General features: G+C 42.8%; 1 protein-coding gene across 1 annotated transcript in view; it reads right to left on the reverse strand.

Moving 5' to 3' along the window:
• The window catches only part of fam172a (family with sequence similarity 172 member A), a 139,846-nt gene that overhangs the window by 41,797 nt on the left and 76,001 nt on the right, over positions 1–22,048 (reverse strand). Inside the window, exon 9 of the mRNA XM_034117781.1 lies at positions 5,904–6,020. Within this exon, the coding sequence (XP_033973672.1) occupies positions 5,904–6,020 (117 nt within the window). The remainder of the gene's footprint in view (positions 1–5,903; positions 6,021–22,048) is intronic.

A 22,048-nucleotide genomic window follows, 5' to 3' on the forward strand; every position in this document is an offset into this window, starting at 1 on the left:
CTCAGTGACATGTTGCTCAGACAGCTCGCTGTTTGTTTGCGGTGGAGAGCTGAGGCCTTCTTCCATGGTGCATCAGCGGGTGCCCTGGGGGAGGGTGTCTGCCCAGCTTGCTGACCCATAACCCCCTGCAAACACCCCTAGTCCTCTCAAACTCCCTGTGGTAGACTTAGAATTCTACTGTCAGAAAGAGGAGAAGACCTCTTTATCCAGTTCTTGCTGTCTTCATCTTCCTGTCTTTGTGCCACTCTCTTTTGGTCTTACTAGGTTTTTTGAAACACATAAGCATTCAATCTAATGTACAATTAATGAGATGCATCAATGCCACACTTCAAAACAACTCACTATAACCATGCTTTGAGCTTTATTCTCAGGGTCGGCAGATGACAGAATATCAAAGTGTGTTTTCCCTCCTGACCGTGCAGTGTGGATTGGTATGCTGTGGCTTGTAAGGTTAGCACAAAAACAAGGGAAAAGGGAGACAGGGACAGAGGGAGGCTGAGAAGGAATGCTTGGAGAAGACGTTCCCAGATAAGATAAAAGTTCAATAGAAGAAAGAGAAAATGTAAAGAGATTAGAATGTGCAGCTGGCGTCCTTCTGAATCACTGCTTATCTGCCCTTGTTTACTTTCACCCTGGCCCCCTGACAGCCATTACAGTGTTGCACATGCTTGTGTCTGCTTGTGTGTGTGTGTGTGAGGGTCAGTGATTGCATTACGGGGGGTCTCCCACGAAGATGTGTAGCGTTGTGAACCTTTCAAACTCAAACACACACACACACATGATTACGCATTTTTGCCCTCAACAACCCTGACTCCCAAGGTCCTTAAAAAGGGAGGGACAGGATAGAAAGAACTATGAAACGTCTCCCAACTCAACTCCTCCAAAAAACACATTAACACACACACACACTGCATACATGCAAAACATTCAGGGTCACATCACACTTCTTCTCAACTGTCATCCTTCAAGTTCACTCCTCCACACAAATGCCCACACAACCACACATGCATTCACAAACACAACCTACTCCCAGATATGTTGATGTATTTCTTTGTAAATACCTAAAGGTACACAGGAACAATAAATATACTTGACACCTTATTGAGCTCCTTTTGACTGTTGCTTGTTGTCTGCTTGAGGTTCTGTAACTGTCTACTTGACATGTACCATATTTTCTTTTGTGCCAAGGTGATTTATTTACTTACTTGTTTCATGATGAAACATCTGGCCCATATAGTCAAATACTTAGCCAAAACAAACAAGTCAACTAAATTCATTTGGGAAAAAAAGGTCTGTTATTAAAATAAAGTTTGACTTGTGAGATACATTCCTATCCAATCAAAATACAATTAAAATCAACTGAATCCGTCTACTTAATAGTAGACATATCCTTTTAGTCTTCCTTTATGTTTACTTTCTTCAACCCTATCGAAAACATGGCTAGTTATATAAGGGATACACTATAACATAAGCGCAGTTGAAGAGAGTTGAATAAAGTTCGGCAGAGAGATGAAGGGGAATGAAGGGGAGGAGGTTGGGGGGGTAGTGTTGGGAGAAGATGACAAGTCATCTTGGTAAACAGAGGAATTTTGTGTATTTTTAGATCCTTTGCTTTGCCCTAGATGTGCTCACTCTGAGCCCGGGCTTGAGGGCAGAGCGGTGTAGAGCCGCACAGAAGCAGTGGGGCTCCTTGACTGCTACATCAAGTGTCTCATTGTATCTCCTTTAATTCATTCAGTCTGTCTGGAGGAAGATGTCAGCTGGGCTGTGGAGCAGTAGGCTAAAGGCGGCTGGAGAGAGAAGGAGGGGAGTCTTTCAAAGGGCCTTCCTCCCTCCCCCTTCACCTTCACCATTGCCACCAATGGAGGCAGGGAGGCCGGGGTTTGAATAGATTTGTCAAGGCAACAACACACATGTGCACGCAAACTCTTGCATAAATGCACACACACACACAGAGCAGAGAGCCACAGTGCTGTGGGAGACCGCAGGCATAACAGCAGTCACATAAAGGCAAGGCCTGCTGGCTTGGATTAGAGAAGGGCAATGTGACAAAAGGATGGCACATCGCATCGGTTGCCTCTGACGCATAGCATCATCACTTCAAGCAGCTCGGTAGCGATCAATGGCGCCATTGAACCAAAGACAGACAGAGAAACAAACATGTAAACAGATTTGACTATCCCCCCCATCTCTGCTGCGCTTTGCGTGTAAGTCTGTGTGTGTTTAGGGAATTGTGCTGGATATGCAAACATGCATGGACCCCTGTGAATAATTTTAAGTCAAATTGTTGCAAAGTTCAGTTTATTTCACCTAAATTATCCAAGAACAAAGTACTAAAAGGTTTTTTAAAGTGGTCAGTAAGAAGCTAAGGCTAAGTGCTAAAACTAACCATCAAACTAAAAGTATGCTCTGAGGGTGGTAATGACAAGCAGGTGTCAGATGTACCCGTCTACAAATGAGAGATGCTATTTAGCCTTCTTTGTTATGTGTATATATGTGTGTCAGAGTGGAAGCCACACACACAGAGACACACACACAGTAATGGACACAAAACACTGCACTTAGCTGAAGGCAGGGTGATCTAATGGAGCCTTCACAAGGACCAAATAGGTGTCTCATAGGTGTCCATATCCACTACACATGTACGAGTCCCAGGAATACACACACAGCCTTTAAAAAGAGATGTGTACTCCCTACCTTTCATAAACTCCATTATATCAGATACCATGACCTCAGGTTGGTAATTTTTCATAAACAGGCCTTTATTATCACTATGTAAAAAGGGGATATAAAACAATTTTTTAAGGAGGGATGTGAAATGTTCCAAACATTTACAAATGTATCTTGTTGATATTTGTATGGAAACTTTTCAATATATCTGAATGCAAATTAAAAAAATGGGTTGTATGCATATTTGCAATTGTCTACAAGTGGCTCCATTTAATGGTTAAACCATATGTCCATATTCTTTCTGAAAGCACAAAAAACTGAGTCTCAAGATAACAAAAATATGTGCCAAAGTGTACAAAAGTCTTCTAAACCATAACACACACGACAGCCTGCAACCTAACTTCTCAGAAAGTAGTCCCGAGTATCAATTCTTGCTCACTCTCTCTCTGTGTCTGCCTCTCTCCCACCTCCAGTTGCTGTATAATCTCTATGGATTAGGATGGTTTATTCATGACCATAGTGTACTTTGTATGTGTGTGTGTGTGTGTGTGTGTGTGTGTGTGTGTGTGTGTGTGTGTGTGTACGTGTGCTCTGGGCAGGCCACTAGAGTGTGACAGCAGGCCAGCACAGTGACAGGAGACACCTTGGAGACTGTGACAGGCTGCCAGCTGTACACCATCATTCGCATTTCTCTCTCTCACTTACTTCTCCTCACTATGCTACTCATCTATCTCCACATACATCTCTTCATCTCTTTCCTCCATCTGTATTCACTCCATTCATATCCTACCTGTCTTTTTGTTTTTCTTTTCCACAGCTCTAACCTGTGGTTTCTCTGCGGCAGTCAACGGGAACTAAATAATTGAACATTTCTCATACTTTATTTCTTTCTGTCTCCCTCAATGGATGGAGTCTTTCTTCTTCTCCTTATATATCCCTGCCTTATTTTCTTTCTCTCACCTTCACTCTGTGTTTTGTCTCCCGGCGGTGACGTCAGTTGCCCCTCGTCTGACCCATTTGGCCTACATAACCCGGCCCAGCAGGAGCGGATCTCCAAATCCCATCTCCTCTCTTTTACTTTCCTCTTCTCGATGCTCTATCCCACCATCCAGTGACCTGGTGAACCCCGGAGGGAGGGAATTATCTCTGTCCGAGGAGAACAGAGCAGTGCACTGCTGGGGTGCCCCGACCTCACATGCCCCCACTCGTACAGGCACCCACATGTATACACCACCCAGGGCATTATGCAGGGTTCACTGCTAGCTCCCCTCTGTGATGTGCACCACCTTCTGCCCTTCCTGTGTGCGCTGTGTATTCTTGTGCTCTAGTGAGCAATCCGAGTGTTGTTTACGTTCAAGATCCAACTGTGTTTGGGTCATTGATATAGATGTATATAAAGATGTAAAAAATGAGAATTATTAGGATTTTTCTGTGCACTAACAACTGCATGCACTTGTAGTCATTCCAAGCTAGGCATCAGAAAACAGAGCCAATGATAGAAAGCCGGAGATCATTTGCATATTGGGTGGATCACAGAGGGACTATGACCTTTTGGTGGAACCACTGCACATACAAAGCATTGGTTTCCAATGTAAATGACTAGTGACACATTAATGGATTTAACTCAATCCTAATGCTGGCCCGGAGCATGTTCCATGCCCCAAAGCCAGGGACTCGATGAAATACTGATTTTTAGTCATTTAATTGACTGCCTTATTTGAGTTATTTTCCCCTTAAACAGCTCTACAGTATTTACCATTGATAGTTGTCTCAGTCTTGTTTTATAATTAGCATGATTAGACTATAATTAGACTATTTTTGACTGAAAATGTTATTCAGTAGTATATTTTTTTACTATCTATCTTTCTAGATTGAAAGAGGAAAATGAATCACACTGTTGTCTTTTTGATAATTAAGTTAAAGTTAGAAGTTCATAAGATAAAACACACTTTTATGTTGTTGTTAAATACAATTTATGTAATGATTTACATAATGAGTTTAATGGTCCCTAAGAGAAATACATAGAACATTGTTTTGGAATTAGCAAACAGTAATGAGTGCACTTTTAGAAAAGTGAGCCTTAAAACGTATTGTTTAGGCTGATAATTAAGAATTTAGGGAAAAGAGGACGAACAAAACCAAGGCTGAAAGCAGAATAAATCTATAGAATGTAGTATACAAGTTTTTGTGGTATTAAAATTCCCTTTAATTAGGTGAGCTCCTCTAAGTCAGCCAAAAATGGCTGTGGGTTAATGAATACAAGAGAGAGTGAATCATTTCCTGTCCCCTAACTCCGACTGGACAAAGAAGGTTATTGCAGATTTATTGTTCTGGGTAATCATCACAAATAGAAAATCACTTAACGTTCCAATTATACTGTGTCCCGAACATCCCTTAGATGAATCAAAAATAGGAAATGCCAGACAAGGAGAAGGGGGCCAGTGCAACCTTGAATCCCCACCACTCAAACTATCATACAGTACATACACATTCACCAACAAGTCACACACAGTCAACGCACAAACCACACAGTCCTTCGAAATGGGAGATGACAGAAATAGCAAAAACAAAAGGCAAGGGATATAAAAGAGGATGTTATACAAATAAAGTGAGTGTGTGTGTGTGTGTGTGTGTGCATGTGTGTGTGTATGACATTTGCATCTCTGGCTCTCGAGCAGCTCTGGTCTTCGATGGTCCTCATCTGTATGTGCATACTGAGTGAGCCCAGGTGCTGCATATGGCGCAGAGGTCACACCAGAAAGGGCAAGTGCTAAAATGAAGCTAACACAAATGCACATGTGCACGTGCATTCTATCTCACACGCTTACCCACACATAGCACATATAAACACATGCATGCATGCACATATGCATGCCCGGCCGCATACACACGCACCAGCGAGAGATGACCGTCTTAGTTATTCATTGACATGCACCCAGGGAGAAAAAGTGGGGTCTTGTTTTAAAAAATAAATATATAGCCAGCGAGGGAAAACATGCAAACAATGGGTCTCTATGACTTCTAAAGCTAGCTGTTGGTCAGGGGTACTTGTGAAGGTCAGTGGGTTGGTGCAGGGAGAAATCAGAGAGGAGCAATATCCAAGAGACCTCCGCTCACCGTTGGGTGAATTTACATGATGAGATGGGAGCTCAGGAATAGATCCCTGTACAGTTTGCAGTGTCTTTGTTTGCCTTCAGTCTGTGTTTGTGTATTTGCACGTGTGGTCATTTCACCTGCTGCATCCAGTCCTGTGTGCCTTTGCTGGTCTCCTGCAGCCAGATATTGTGAGCCGAGTCACTCAGAGCCACAGCACACACCTTTTCCTTCACCTCGGTTTCCCTCTGATTCATCTGCCACAAAAAGCAAATTTAAAATGTGTTAGTCATCTTTGCAGAATGTTTATGACAGTCACTGTTCAGGAGGACATGTTTTGTTTCAGACAACATTTGAACAACAAAGAAACTGTATACTGTAAGAGGTATGATAACCTCTATAATAGTAATATGACGCACCTATTGTGTCAGTAGATACTCTCCTAATAACATTCCCTGTCGAACATACACTGTCAGCCTACTCCCTGGACTAAGATAGCACTGGCCCAGTGGACAGGGAGTACAGATACAACCTGGTGTATAGCATAATGTTATGAAGAGAAATATGAAAGAGCTGCTCCGCCATAGCGTGTCCTTGTCACGTTCTGTGCAAATGTCCTTCCCCGTGCACGTTCAGATACCTCTGTCCCCATTCTTAATACCCTTTCCCTTCACATGTCACAGAGAATGTGGCTTCTGCAGGCCCGTCTTCCTATTCCCCTCTGAATGTCAACGCCAAGGAAAATGTCACGCAAAGGACTTGTTACCGCACTACAATAGACTTCCCCCACCGCTGGTCTCACCCCAAGGAGCACTGTACGCATGCCTTGGGAACGAGCAGTTTCACTCGGCTTTGCTTTAAGATAAAACAGGTAGAAAAGAGGACAGGACTTGCAACAATAGGTTAACAATCGTTTACATTTATTGCAGCTGGGAAATATACTAGTGGACTGGGTACGGGCATAATCTGTGGACTGAGTTTGGTGATTCCCTGGTCATCTACACATGGCACAAAAGCCATACATATCACTTTCAATGCCATTTAAAGGAAGGACAAATGTGTGTTTGTTCTGGACGACTGGACTGCTGTTGGGCTTAACATTGTGCTTATGGTTCAGTGCCTGAAAATAAAACAAGCAAGTCAGTGGGAGATAAAGATAATGTTAAAGCTAAGAAAGTGATAGGAATATCAGGGCTTAATGGGTGCCTTCATGTAAGAATAGGATAAATATTGGCCTCAAAGCCCAAGTGTAATAAAACAAAATAGGGCTGAGGCTAGTGTACAAAGCTAAGGTTTTTGGAAGGCATAGAGGGTTTAAGCTGTTGCTATTATAAATTGAAGTTTGATACTCACAATGGGCCATGGCTGGAGACATTACCAGTCAAATACACATTCACAGACAATGGCCATCTACAGCCAGCTAGATTGGATGTATGTTGGCTGTACATCACAATGACGGTGGGCATTTGAATATATCCTCCCTTGCCCAGACAAATTAAAGTGGGAGTGTATAGAGATAAATTGAATCTATTAGGGTACTAAGGACTCATACATCATACAGCTGATAAGGCTTCCACGAGACTGCTTTACTGGGCTGGAGGATAGAGCAGACAGAGACAAGCATAAAAAAGTGGGAAACTGTAGAGATAGACAACAAAAGAAGACAGACGCCGCACATGTATTCACAGACACATGTGCTTGCTCACACAAAATCATACAACCACAAACACACACACACTCTCTGTACTCACTCCTCATCCACGCTTGGTTGAAAAGCTTTCCTCTGGCAGAACTGGGCCCGTGGGGCTAGCAAAGTCAACCTTTTAAAACTGGAGGTGTCAGTCAAGGTCCTGTTTTCTGGCGCTAGCCAAACGAGCTAGTCCCTGAGTATAGGGGCTACTTGCAGAGGCCAGGAAACAGGAGACAGTGGACTGACTGCCCATGGAAAAAGCTAAGCACATGAATTCAAACCAGTCAAAAACATTGCTAAAAGTCTCAGCAGAAAAACTGAACATTTCAACTTTCCAAGAGGATAAATAGGTCTCTACTTGCTACTATTTTATGCCCTTTAAAACATCTGAGTCTGATTTATTTTTACTTTTGAAGGAAAATCAACTTTTTATGTGTACGGTTCACTGAATATCACTGGGATATTAAAAGTCTAACTGAGCTATAATACATCTGTTCACCTATGCCAAGGTGAACTGTGTGTGTATAAGAGTGTGTTGTCCAAATTCACAGTGGGTCACTTTTTGCTCACCACTAGCATCTTGTAGAATTGAATACCTCCTAGGAAGTCTAAGCATTTAAACCTCTGCAAACCTGTAAAACATGTAAAATGTCTAAAGAATGTAGGAGCCTTTGTTTGCGTGTGTGTCATGTTCGTGAATGTATCTGGTTGCACAAAATAGTAAGAATGGATGTAAGCAGATATGAGAGCAATGCTCACCAGAGGCGGAAGTTGGAGGAGACACAAGTGAATGACGGACAGCGGTCATACAAACATTAAAGTGTGTACAAAGAAAGACTAGTAAGAAAGGAGAGAAGCTGGGTTGTATGGAGTTGGATATGTCTGGACAGTGCAATAATATTATCTTAATTTAACATCAAGCATACAAGTGACTGGAGAAATGGTGGATTTTTTTCAAAATGGGATAACAAGACCTTTAAAAATCCTAAAACTGCTGCACTCAAATTGATTGGATCCAGCATTTGTGGATGTATTTTAATAAGTAAAGCTACTTCCACTTAATTTTGTTGTTTTGAAATACAACCTAAAACTAGTTTTTATTTGCACTTCTAAACCACCTTTATCTTTGATTTGCCATTTAAAGATACTCTCACAGTGTTGTATATTTGCTGAAATGAGGGGGGAATATAAATCAGCAACTCTCACCAAACAAAGTGTGTTTTCATGATGATGCCTCCAACTGAAGATTAAAGAGCAAAGAACTCCTCCTCCCCGCACTGGCTATATCAATCACTTGTTCTGACAGCTCTTGTTGCCGCAATGCTTACACACATATGTTAGCCTGTGGTAACAGTTGGGGTAATAAGGTTGACAAATAATGACTTTAGGAGAGAGTGCTCTATGCAGTGTGGCCTAAGACCACAATGATTTTGACACCACTGGTTCCCATGTTTTACAAGCCACAATGACAACCGTGGTAAGCTGCATGTTGAAAGCAAAATAAGCATGTCTGTGTCCTCTGCAGGGTGGGTGATCCTCATGGCTGACTAACAAACCAGTTGGCCCTATGCTCCCAAGTGGTCAGCAATGTAAAGCAGTCTCATCATATGACTCATCCTGTTATTATTTTTACACCATGTTATCCTGTGAATTAGTGTTAGCTATCTTTATCCAAAATGTTAATGTGCTAATCCACTATGTAACCGCAGACCGTAGCTTTAACAAGGCCAGCTGTTGTGATCAGTCTTGTATTGGACAGGGAGATGTGAAGAGAAACATGTGGAAATACTTGTTGAGCTAAAACCAGCACACAGATGTTGAGACATTTGCCGCCTCTCCGCTGGCCTTCCCTTTAACGCTAAAGCAGCTGGATATGCAGAGTAAAGTTCAGGTGGGGGTTGGACAAGGGAGGCTTGCGTATAAAACATTTCAAGAAAAAGGTTTGTAAGAAGGGACATTTGAATGGATTTGAACAGTATTGTACAATGAAGGGAGAATAGAGAAAAAGCAGGTGAGCGATAGACAGGCAAGATGAGCACAACAAAGGATATTTATGAATGCTCCCCAAGAGGAAAATACTCTTTTCCCTTGACCCTCTTCAAGGGGAGATCAGACAACAGGGTCGGCTACACAACAGCATAACTGACACGAGTGGGCTTTCACTGCACTTAAGACATAAGCAGAAGCTTAAGTGGAAACGATGCGTCCCATCAGGGTCCAAACCAGAGTCCTAAGGTAGAAGATAGGTTTCCTTACTTAATAGAGCACCTTGATGAAATGTTGAATCACTTGTCTGATGTACTTCATTATGTTTTGCATCATTGCTGACTCATTCTGATTCAGTTAAACTACCAATGCCTTTTTCGCTTCATGATTTAGTGTGCTACAAAAGGTCTAAAATACATTTCTCATCCTATTTTTGACACCCTTTTTTCGAAACACTATCTCAAACTGTGATTCAAATGTAGTTTGATCGCAATACACATCACGTTCACATTCCTCTGAACCATGATAACAAAGCTGAGTCACAACTGATGACGCAGCCTTGAGTTCACCCCCACCCAATTTACATTCAAACTCTGGATGAACTATGAAATCCCTCTCACTTCCCCCCCCCCCCCCCGCCCTCATCTCTGATTCTTCCTCATAAACTATTTTTTCTTCTGACTTCTCTGCATAGGGTCTGGTTGCTATAGAGACCTTCACACATCACAGCTTTCTGACCCCCTCGTTGGCACATTTCTACATAATCCAGCTTTTCACAGGCTCTATGGCATAGTCATCCCCCACGCATTTGGACCCACTCACATGCACATGCAGAGACTTTTCTCTAACCCCTGTATCTTGTACCTGACCTCTCACATGGCCCTCAGCAAAGTACAGTGTTTAGCGCTTTAAGCCGATTCCTTCCACAAAGCCAGCTAATTGCTAGACTTTTTGTTGTGTATAATCGTATTTATCATGTATGTGATATGCGATTGGTGTGTGTCTGTGTACGTAAGTGTGGGGTGTGCGCATGAAGGAGGGAAGGGGGGCATATTAATCATGTTTATTTATCTGGACGAGGAGTTGGAATCAGCGACGAGACATCATTTAACAGCATGCTAAGCTAATCTCTGGTCGAGATAAATACCTAATTTCTCTCCTCTCCCTGTGACGCTCTCTTGCTCGCGACTGCTCCGCTGATGCTACATCTAAACACCGGCAATAATAAAGACAATTATTTAGGCCTTTGATAATTATGTGTCAAAGGCAGCGAAAGCCACTAGATAATTGGGAGAAAACTGAATGGTAATCCACAATGGAGATCCCCGTGGGGAGAGAAGCAGACTTATCCCTAGAAAGAATACAGAGTGAGAGAAACAGACATAAAAGATGAGAGCTCTTTGAGGGGCCTTGCTTACAGTCAGATAGTCAATGTGAAAAGCCACAATTATACATAGAGAGAAAATGCAAATAGAGAACAGCAAACAAGAAAAAGGAAAAACAAGGGCTAGAGAGAGAATGACAAAAAATGAGGGAGATTGAAACAGAGGAAAACATTTTCAGCGTCACTGGGAGTGAGCGAAGACTGAGCAGAGGCCAAGGGGAAGGAGGAGACGGAGAGCGAGAAGCGCCCCGCGACGATGCCAGTCAGAGACGAGGCTTATAATGTGGCTGCGCCATGCACTGCCAACGGCCACAGATAATCTAGGACTACCCACTGAGCACTGAAGCACTGCTTAAATATTTGATTGATTAACTGTCCTGTTGCTGCCAGAGAGTAAGAGGACAGCATCATAGAAGCCAGGGCGAACACAGAAAAAACAAACAAACATGTATGCGGGTGCACACTGGAAGGTTGGAGAACACATGGCGCGGACACACTAACACATACACCCCCATAAATCCCTACACGCCAACATTGGAACAGGAGCACAAACACACACAGACATGTACACATTGGGAGCATGTGTAGAGTCAGCAGTGGCAAGGGTTGGAAAAAACAAACATAAAAGCTGGCTGATGCTCTGGCAGTGATTTTCTTCCACCATAAATCAATGAGGACAATAGACTTATGGATAAACAGTGGTTGAGTTGATGATCCTAGTGTGCTGTCTCTCTGATTCTACATTGTCTGTGTATGGCTGTATGTTGCTGGCAATTGATCTCAGGTCAGAGAGGGGGGAAAGGAGTGGGAGTGCATCGTGTTCAGCCACTCTACCTACACTGCCTGTGACACACGGACACACACACAAAACACACTCATCCTTGTTCGTCCCTGGCTGTGAAAACACAGGCAGCTGCCCCCCCACGCTCCGACACCCTCCACAGGAAGAGACAACACCAGCGCTTCCTGTGGCTTTGAAGCAGCGGTCCCAGGTCCCCTGTCGGTCCCCAGCTTCCTTTGTCTTAACCGCAGGAAGGAAGCCCTCTCTAGCACGAGGCCACAGGGCCTTAGGGAGCAAGAGGGAGTGTGTTTGTGTGTGTGCATCTATCAGTGTTGTGGGAGTGTAGCGAGGTTCTGCTCACTGAGGTCACATGCATTTACAGGGTTTTTTCCCCTCTGACTCTCCAGCTCATGAACTCTGGTCACGGTGAGGGTGTAGAGCGAGAGGGAAAGAGCAGGAGAAAACTGCAATAACTTCCTCCTCTCTTTCCTCTTTCCTGTCACGACTGTTTGCCACATGCACGATGGAGGGAAGATGAGACAGTGAGAAAGAAAGGGAGGATGATGGGCGGAGAGACAGGGTGAGATTTGAAAGGGTGAGGAGGGGGCATTGCCGAATTGTGTGAGTGACAGCACAGGACGCAGGCTTGTGGGAGGTGGTGTATGTCTCTGTACGTGTTGCAGAGAATTCTGTGTGTATAACCACACACGCACACACAGACAGACACATGCACACACATATATATACAGCAGACAGATACACACCAACAAGTGGGGGCGGTGAGGAAAAGGAAGGCCAATAAATATTTACTGACACAGCAGAAGTGGAGAATGGTTGTCCACTAGTGGAAACAAAAGGCAGAGGATAAGGAGCGGCGTGCCAGGAAACCTGCCGGCTGCGGGTGCTGCGCCCCGCTTGTGCCCGCATGGAAAACAAGAGGAAGACGGGAAGGGAGAATGGAGGAGAAAGAGAGGGCAGGGAGGAAGGGATGGAGGGAGGGAGGGAGGGAGGGAGGGACACACAGGGTTGTGGGTAAGGGACTGCTCAAAAACAATACCTGCCTTGTGCAAAGCTACACAATGGATTTAGTTAACTCAAGACAAAATTGAGTGAGTGTTTTTCTGAGAGAGGGTTTTGGTTTGGGAATGCGACAATGTGCAATCATGAATTCACATTTTTATATAAAAAATGTTCTTTATTTATTCAAAGTTCTCTATGTAGCTAAACAAATCTCTCTCCACAATTATACACAGGATCAGAACACATCAATGTTTCCTTCCCGCTGGTGACGTATCATAATAAAATAGTAATAAAGTCCCTATTCCTATTGGTTTGCACATGACGGAACTCTGTCAAGACATTTCATTCCAATCCAAAGACCAAATAGTGAAAGCAGATGCTCATATGTAAAACAACATTTTATATTTTACAGTTATCACAACAGAATTCAATTAATTTCTAATTAGCATCTGCAGAATGTGTTAATGATATTAACTCCCAACAGTTTGATCAATTTACATTTCTGTTGCACTGAAAAGACTGGTAGCTGTTGCTCAAGCCGAATTAAAACCCCTATAATGTTCACATTGAAATGATATTGACACAATTAAGAAAGTGGACACTGGAAGTTTTGTAACATTAGCAGTTAGGGATGTTAATCTAATGTTTGGCGATAGCAATTACAGAAATTCTCCAAATGTTAATTTCTAATTAGGCAGCATTCCTTAACGAAGTGAAATTACGGCAAGGCGACTAATTAAAGTCTTGTGTTAATTAGAATACATCTTAGTTAAGAAAACCAGCACAAGGTACGCTGGGCAATGTCTTCATCATTCCCAAATCAACTGGCCATATTAACAGCTTTGGTCTACAGAGTGTAGAGAGAAAGTTACTTTTGCGCATTGGATACAGGCTAGGCCTCATCCTCTCCTTTTGCCTTTTCTCTCCCTCTCTCACTCTGAAAGTGCTCCGATCTTGTCTTTCTCCCTGTCTCCCAACCCTCCGGCAATGCTGTAAAATAGAAACCTAACCTCAATATTTTCCCTCACGGTGCTGGGACTTGCTGGCCCATTAAATTCCCCTTCCCATGTGTCAGCTTGCACATTTCCACCATGAAATGTTCGTATAATTAAACTTTCTTAATGATTTATAAGCTATAATAATAGCCGTAAGTATTTCAGAGCAGGTTAAAGGGACAGCCTTTAAGTGCACGCCGGGGGATGACCCTGTTTTAACATAGTTTCGGATGGGTGACTCTCGGCTGGAGACGAGGATGGATAGGGCAAGGGAGAACGGGACTGACGGAGGGAGGGAGTGAGCGAGTGGGCCTAACTAGGGTGGGTGGAGGAGGAGGCTGAGACCTTTGTGTCGTAACTCAGGGTGATACTGACAGCGGGGAGAACCAAGTGGTTCCTGAACCCTAGCAGGGAGGAGACAGCTTACTCCTGACAGGCGAAGAGAGACACACACATGCAGAGCAGGCTGATGCCGCAAACAATGAAACCCTGAGCTAGGAGAGGAAGAGGGCGATGCAGAAAGAAAAGACACAGGTAGAAAGAGAGTTGGAAAAATGTAAAACATCAAATAAAACTGTAGTGCAATAAAGTAAAACGTGAAAATAAATTGTTATCAAAAAACACAAGACGAAAGAGAACATATTGAACTAAATAAAAGTTTAAAAAATATTATGAGTTATAGCCAAAGTAAAGCAATAATAAAAGCTCAGTTTATTCTTGTGTTTCATACCCACAAATAATAAAAACACCAGTTTGCACATACACACAAACGCACCCCACACACACACGCACACACACACACACACACACACACACACACACACATACACACAAACGCACCCCACACACACACACACACGCACACACACACACACACACACACACACACAGATGTTTGCTCTCTGCTGCCTCTCTAAAGGCGAGGCTGATATGATTGCCACTTAGGAAATCAGTGTGTTTTCACACCACTCTCAGCTCTGCCAAAGCTAATGTGTTAAATATCCATCGGGTACTGCTGTCCATTTCTGAGACGCACACACAAAGACACACACAGCCTTAGGGGCTGATACACACTGATTCCTTGTACTAACTGAGCGCACAGTTAGTATCCAAGCCAACATTTCTAAATTGGGGTACAGTGAGAACATTTCAACAAGCTATGATGTGGAATTTTCACTCGGTTCTTCTAAATTTGTGAGGAGGTGAAGTAGAGCTAAATTTGAACTATTGTGTGACTTTTTTCACTTTTCTTGTTATTATCAAGACATGCCCATTAGTTGTTGTTTTTTTAAGTACATCACTGTTGCTGACAAATTAACTTTCGGGCTGCACAAATCAACACATGAAGTCCAGCTACTGTAAGTGTTTTGAAAAGGTGGAGCCTGCTAATAGCAGAATCTACCAAAAATCTCAGTGGACTTTTTTTCACCTTAGCTGTGAATGAGGGAGGAGAAGAGAAGGAAAATTAAACGAAAACAACAAATCTGGAGGCGCCTGCTGCTCTGCACAGTACTGGCAAATCAGGTGTGTGCGAGTGTGTGTGTGTTTTCGTTGTGTGTCCCTTTAGGGCTGAAGGAGTTGGATTCTCAGGGGAGGTGTTTTGTTTAAACTTCCAGGGCCACTCCACCCATCTCTGGTTAAGAAGCCGCTCATGGACATAGAAAAAAAAATTGGGGGAAAAAAGAAAGGGGAGGAGGGGTAAAAGACAGTGCTAATGAAAGTGAAAAAGAGCGTTCCTCTTTTCAGCTATCAACTCTACTCCTTCATATTTGCTCGTCTCCTGTGCTGTGGGGCAAGAGAGAAGAAAGAGTCCCAGGAACAAGGAGAAAAAAAAGAAAACAGGCCCTGCGATCCCCCTGTACTGAAAGAAAGGAGAGGGAGGGGAAACTATAGAAGGCCAACTGAAATTAATGGAAATATAACAATCTGAAATTAACTTCTCATTGCCACTAGCCATGATTTAAAACAGCTTTTTAACGAGAGGAAGGATGAGTCAGAAAGAAATTAGAGGGAGAAGCGGCTGAGGCCATATTACATATCGGACAGGCTGGAGGAAGCTACAAGTTAATTTTTCCCATCTTGTAAAAACGTTTCCGTTCTCAAGGCACACTTACTTACAATTATTATATTGTCTAAATTATTCAGGACATACGACAAAATTATTAGAAAAATACTTATGTAGGATATAAGGAAAAAAATCAAATGAATTAGCCATTTTAACAGACGGAAACAAAACAGTTCCAGTTCAGATTGTTTTGATACACCACAAAAAAAAGTAAAAAACGAATTTTCCTTTATATCTTTGGATAAAAAAGATCTTATTTCATATCTTTAAACTATTTTAAGAAACTTTGGGTTTTTATTCCAGGTTAAAAAAAAAATCAAAAAGTAATAAAATAATGTTTGGATTAATTAAGCACGGCACACTGATATTAAAATAGGTAAATAGAATTACTAATTGTAATACTAGTTAACTAATAATAATAATAATTGTAATAATAAGAAATAATCATTATTATTATTATTATTATCTTTGTTAAGCCGTTTTTAAAGTAGACACTATATTTTATAAAATAATAATAAAACATGACGGCACCCTCAAGTAATAATGTACTTTTGTTATTCTTTGCAACATTTCATCCTGTAGTTTATTAAAAAATAATGTACAACAACCACATCAATATACTTTTGAGTAAATAATGAAATTACCAAAGCGAATCCCTTAATGAATTCAATGTAAAAAGTCTACAAAAAAGAATTACACAGCTGAAGTGCTTTTCAAGTGATATTATTGATTAAAAACAAAGCCTGAGAGGAGGTTGAGGAAATCTCACACACAAACACAAAAGCACATACAGGACACACACACAACATTCAGTATAAAGTATATTATTAATCTGGTAAAAAAAAAAAAAAAGCAATTAAATCAAAGTGGTATAGAGCCTGAAGCTATGAGGACTGTCAATTCTGCTGGAAATGCCACAGAAGATTACAGTTGGGTTTGTGGATTCCATGAACCCTTTTTTTGATTAGGGAGTCAATTATTTCTCATTACTGAAGATGCTATTTCGGAAAAAGACCTTGTCAGTCAATCATGCAAAAAGTCCTCGAAAAGCGTGAATAAACCATTAAAGAGAGAGGCGGATGGGGGGGGTGTTGGGGGGGTAAAGCACACTGACCCTTTTCCCAACCCAAACTCCTACTTGTAGTCAAATTACCTTTTTAACTAACACCTCTGTCAGGTCTTTGTCAGCGTATGGTAATTAGGGCCTTCAGTGGAGAACATTTGAAAAGAAAACAGTATATTTATTAGTTTATCTCAGAGAAAGGCATTTACCCAGAGCCGAAGGTAAGTTTGAATGTGGTGATTATCTTGTCATTTTCAGGCTGTTTGTCTATGAGTGTGCATGAGTGCGCTGGTGGGTGTTTCTGTGTGTATGAGTGTGTGCATGTCAGTGTGAGTTAACGCTGGCGGGGTGTGACTCCAGGTAATGTGCTGATGTGCGTGTGTATGTGTGTAGATGGACGAACACATGTGCATTCATACATATATATATATAGTATATATTTGTGTGCGTGCGTGTGTGTGAGTGTGTGTACTTAAGCTGCTTTCAGCACACTGATAGGCGAGCACAGCACATTTCTCCCATCCTCTTTGTTCTGTGTTGGATTTGACACCTCTAAACAATAGCAGCGCTTCACTTCGCCCAGCCCCAACCCACCACCAACCACACACTGCATGGACGGGAGCTGCCAATTAGCGCTATCAAACACCCCTCATCAGCTGTCTGCTTACCACAAAAAAAAAATCCCAAAACAAATCAATATTTCAAAGTTTCCTTCAGAAATAATCAGGTTCATTAGCAAACTTAAGGATACATGAGGGTGAGAATGACCACTAATTGTATTGTATAGATTTAGTTTATAGAAAAGATGCACATAAAATAGCTCTGATGTGACAACATGAAGGTGGTCAGCCAGTAGAGTAAAGACAAAAGGTCTGCATCCTCTCTGGATCAAATGTCCCCTGTCTCTATCCCTATCCTTTTATACGAAGAGGGCATCCGCTCTCAGACACAGAAACTCTCAGCCACTCAAGAAATGCCACAAGCTTTCTTTTAGTTTATCTTTCTTTGTCTATGCCACGCTGGGTGAACTATGTTTTGCGGGCAACGGGCAGCCAGACAACGCAGTGTGACCCAGGGGAAGGAGGGCCAGCGTGGGGAGAGAGGAAGGGAGAGGAGGCCTGTCATGGAGAAAGGGTCTCAGAGGGCTGGAGGTGAGCAGAGGTGTCTGGGAGATGACTGTCGCTCCTCTCGGTGGTCCGAGCCCTTTTCATTAACCTACACCCCTGGGTTCACCGTACAGAAACAGGGAGTGGAAGTGGGGACAGGGGGGTAAGGACCACCAGAGACCTGCTGCCTGCCTGTCTGCATGCAGATCTGTGTCATCCATTACAGACAAGGGACTGCTTTTTAACAAAATACAAACAAACAGGAGCACATGCACGGGAAGACCAACACACTCAGAACACATGCACACAAAAATACACACTTCAATGCCTGCTAAGGGAAAGAAAGGGGTAACAAAGGACAGGCAGTGCCCCCTAGTGTTTTCATCAAAGAGAAATCAGACCAAATCAACTACCCAGGCATAGCCACAAAAACAGATACAGGAGCGGGTCCAGAAAAAAGAGAGAGAGGGAGGGGTGGGGGTTAAGAAGCTGGGTTCATTGGAGAAGTGGCATCACATGTGGAAGGCACAGGGTGGGGGTGGGTGAGCAAGGTGGTAGAGGGGAGACACTGGGGCAAGGAAGGAGAGGGGTGAAGGGAGCATGGGAGGAAGAAGGGATGGACGTTAAGGAGCGGGTATGGGGGGTGGGGGTGTATTGTACATGTGAGCTGGCTGGTGGTGGAGTGAGGGTGGGGGGGGGCTAAAAGATGTCTTGACACGACCAAGATGTTTCTAATGTTCGAGGCCGAGAGAGCGAGAAAGTGAGAGGCGGAGAGGGAGAGAGGCAGGCAGGCCATGCATGAAAGCCGATGTCAGTGGAGTCCAGAGGAATCGTCGGGTGTGAAGCCATCTAATAGGAAGGGAGAATATATATGAGACAGGGATGCACACACACACACACACACACACACACACACACACACACACACACACACACCACACACACACACACACACACACACACACCACACACACACACACACACACACACACACACACACACACACACACACACACACACACACACACACACACACACACACACACACACACACACACACACACACACACACACACACACACACACACACACACACACACACACACACACACACACACACACACACACACACACACACACACACACACACACACACACACACACACACAGCGAATTAGTGAGCCACCCAATGCGGCCTGCTAAGAGATCTTAACATGAACCACAAACTAATGAGTGACATGACTGGGACAACAAACTAGCTGTTGGAGCAAAATGCACACTCATGCTTAAAGATAGAAATGTGTACACAAACATGAATGCATCAAAAAAAAGCATTTGTTTATATGTGTTTTCTTTTTTTCTTTTACTCGGACAGCTTCGTATTCCCACTATGAAACAAGGCCTTCCCTTCAGTGAGTTCCACATTCAGCTCCAAGCCAGCTAACACATCAAAGGCTGCTCCACACCAGGAGTCTCTTGCTCGCTCTCCTTCTCCCTTCCTCTCTCTCCCTTCCTTCTGCTCTTTCATAACCCCCATCGTATTTCACAGCACATAAAGCCTTAAAATGGCACATAAAACAGTTCATCTCTTTTCACTGTCAGCTTTCCAGGCTTAAAAAATTAAATAGGTTTTACTGCAGGTACATAACTAAAACACACCCATGGAAAGAAATAGCCATAAAGGATTCAAATTCAGCTTTCCATAAGTATCGGAGGCTATATCGTTGGGTATAGATCAGCTGAATGGCCAATATGGGGTATTTCAAGCTTAAAGTGCAGGAAATGGGAAGTGACTGTGGAATTGCCTGTTTTTCCTCAGCTATGTTTTTCCACGTTAACACTGGAGATATGTGCAGGAAATAAACGGCTCAGTCTGCAGGTGATGCATTGACACTGAGAAATTCTTTATAAAACACACTAAAAGAATGCTGTGACCGTGGTGATAAGTGTTTGGAGGAAGGCGAGATAAACCGCAGAATCCCACCACTGCATTCAATGAACTTTAAAAAGCATTGAAAACCAGAGAGCAGAGAGTGAAGGAGGCGGGCGTGGATGGAGATCCAGAGTTTTAGGAAAAATGGGAAAGGAAGACAGAAGATGAGAGAAGCAGAGGATTTAAACTTCAACCCTGAAGTCACTGAGTTCACTGACATTTGCACCAGGATCCGCCTCGCTGTTCCTCACAGCTATTCAGGAGCGACACTTTCCATTCAATTCCTAAGACTTATTCTTCCTACATCCACCGAAGAATGAGACCATTCACAGTGTAGAAAAACACAGAGAAGCAAACTGAACTGAAAGTGTTGAATTGAATTGTTGCATTGATGATTGCAGCCCCGTATGTCCTTAAGATTCATTTTGTATATTGTATGTATTCTTATAGAAGAATTAACAAGCGGAGGGAAGGATAAAAAAATGACATGTGACGAGCGATTCATTTGAGCTGTCAACATGTCATCTACCCCACATTCAAACCTCACGTCAGCCGCTCCTATTCCCTCTCTGGTGAAGGTGACCTAGGTCGTAACCGGCTGACACACCCAGACACAGCAGGTGAAATCATGGAAATACCACAGTGAGAACATCGAATACGAGAGATCAGGAATAAAGGGCAAGTTAGAGCAAGATGATATTAGGAAAAAAGGACAAAATGTGACAGCTTCTTAATAAAAGAGACCAAATGAGGATACTTGTTAAAGGATTGTAAGCCTCTTGCATCTGCAGCATTTTTATAAATAATTTCACATTTAAATGATAATGTATTAAACATTCAGATTAAGATTACTGTTCAGCAGATTTACAAAAAATAAGTAAACAGCACCTCAGTGACGAATATTGAATGGAGACTGTGAGAAGGAGAACAAAATGGAGAAAAGTGGTGGTCTTGAACAGAGACGCTATTTAAAAAAAAAAGCAGGATTTAAGAAAGAACGTGAATTAGACACAGAAGGGAAGTCAGTCTCAAGTCAAGGAACGGAGTAAGACATCATAAAATGAAGAAAGCCGATGGGAAGTTCAGGTTAAGAGAGGGAAGGGAAAAAAGCGTGTTGTTTATCGGAAGCTAAGAGGAAGAACAAAGAACAGGTGTAAGACCCCGTACGACTGCACGAGACAAAAAGCCAGAAACTGAGAAAAGGTAACTTTACACATAAGTGGCAAGACAGAAGGACGATGGCCAAAGAGACTCAGAGGGGTGCGGGATCGACCACATCATCAGGGAGGGGTGATCAGATTTTAGAACACAAGGGCAAGTGGCAAAGGAAGAATGAGTGAAGTGGAGTTTCGTTCCGAATTAAGAAAGAAGGGTAAAGACAGCGAACGACAATGGGTTTTAAAGAGTGAATGAAAGAGTGAGAGCGCTGTGAAGTAGAGGAGAGGGAAAGGAGCGAGACCTTGCCTCTGAGGCAACGAGCCGAGAGGAACGAGAGAGGCAGACAAAGCCGCACGCTGCTCTCACACGGCAGACAAAGAGAGGAGGTGCATCATGGGAGTCTGAGCCTAGCGCCGCCACAGACGCCATGCTGGATAAATACGCAATGGCCCATATGCACAAATAAAACGCAAACACATAGGCCTTCATGTAATGATCGCTGATTTGGTAAATAGAAAGACAGTTCTGAGTTAAATTGGTGAAAGTCTGAAAAGGGTCAGTTTCCTTTCATTACTGCCTCTGTATATTTAAGAATATGCAAAAAAAGTATTCAATCTCTATTGTGCACATCTTATATAAGCATACTGTACCAGATGCATATAGATTATGGTTAAAAAAAACTTTTATTACCATTGATTTTTGAATACAATATGGTAGAGAGCAACCAAGCGGGTAGCTGGAGGGAGGGAAGATTGTCCGAGCAGCTAAAAGGCAGACAGTGTTGGTAAAAGAGTGGAAACAGGCAAGAGGAGGGGGGGAAAAACAAAGTGAAAGACAGCATGGTGAGAGGAGAGTTTTCTCTAAAGCATTCTGATTCAAGCAGGGTTGAAGCAGAGGGTGAGAATAAACAGGAAGGAAGGAGGGCTATTCAATATTGCCGCAATTCAGGTATGAGTGGAAATGCTAATGTTTGTCTGTGTGTGCCGAGTGTCCTGTGTGTTTCATTGTAAATCTGATTAGGTGCATATATGCATGTGTTTACTCTTCAGAAACCTAGCTCAGGGAAACACAGGCTGAAGCCGTTAAGACACAGGGGTGGCAGGG

Source organism: Trematomus bernacchii, unplaced genomic scaffold, assembly GCF_902827165.1.
Source record: "Trematomus bernacchii unplaced genomic scaffold, fTreBer1.1, whole genome shotgun sequence".
NCBI classification, from domain to species: domain Eukaryota; kingdom Metazoa; phylum Chordata; class Actinopteri; order Perciformes; family Nototheniidae; genus Trematomus; species Trematomus bernacchii.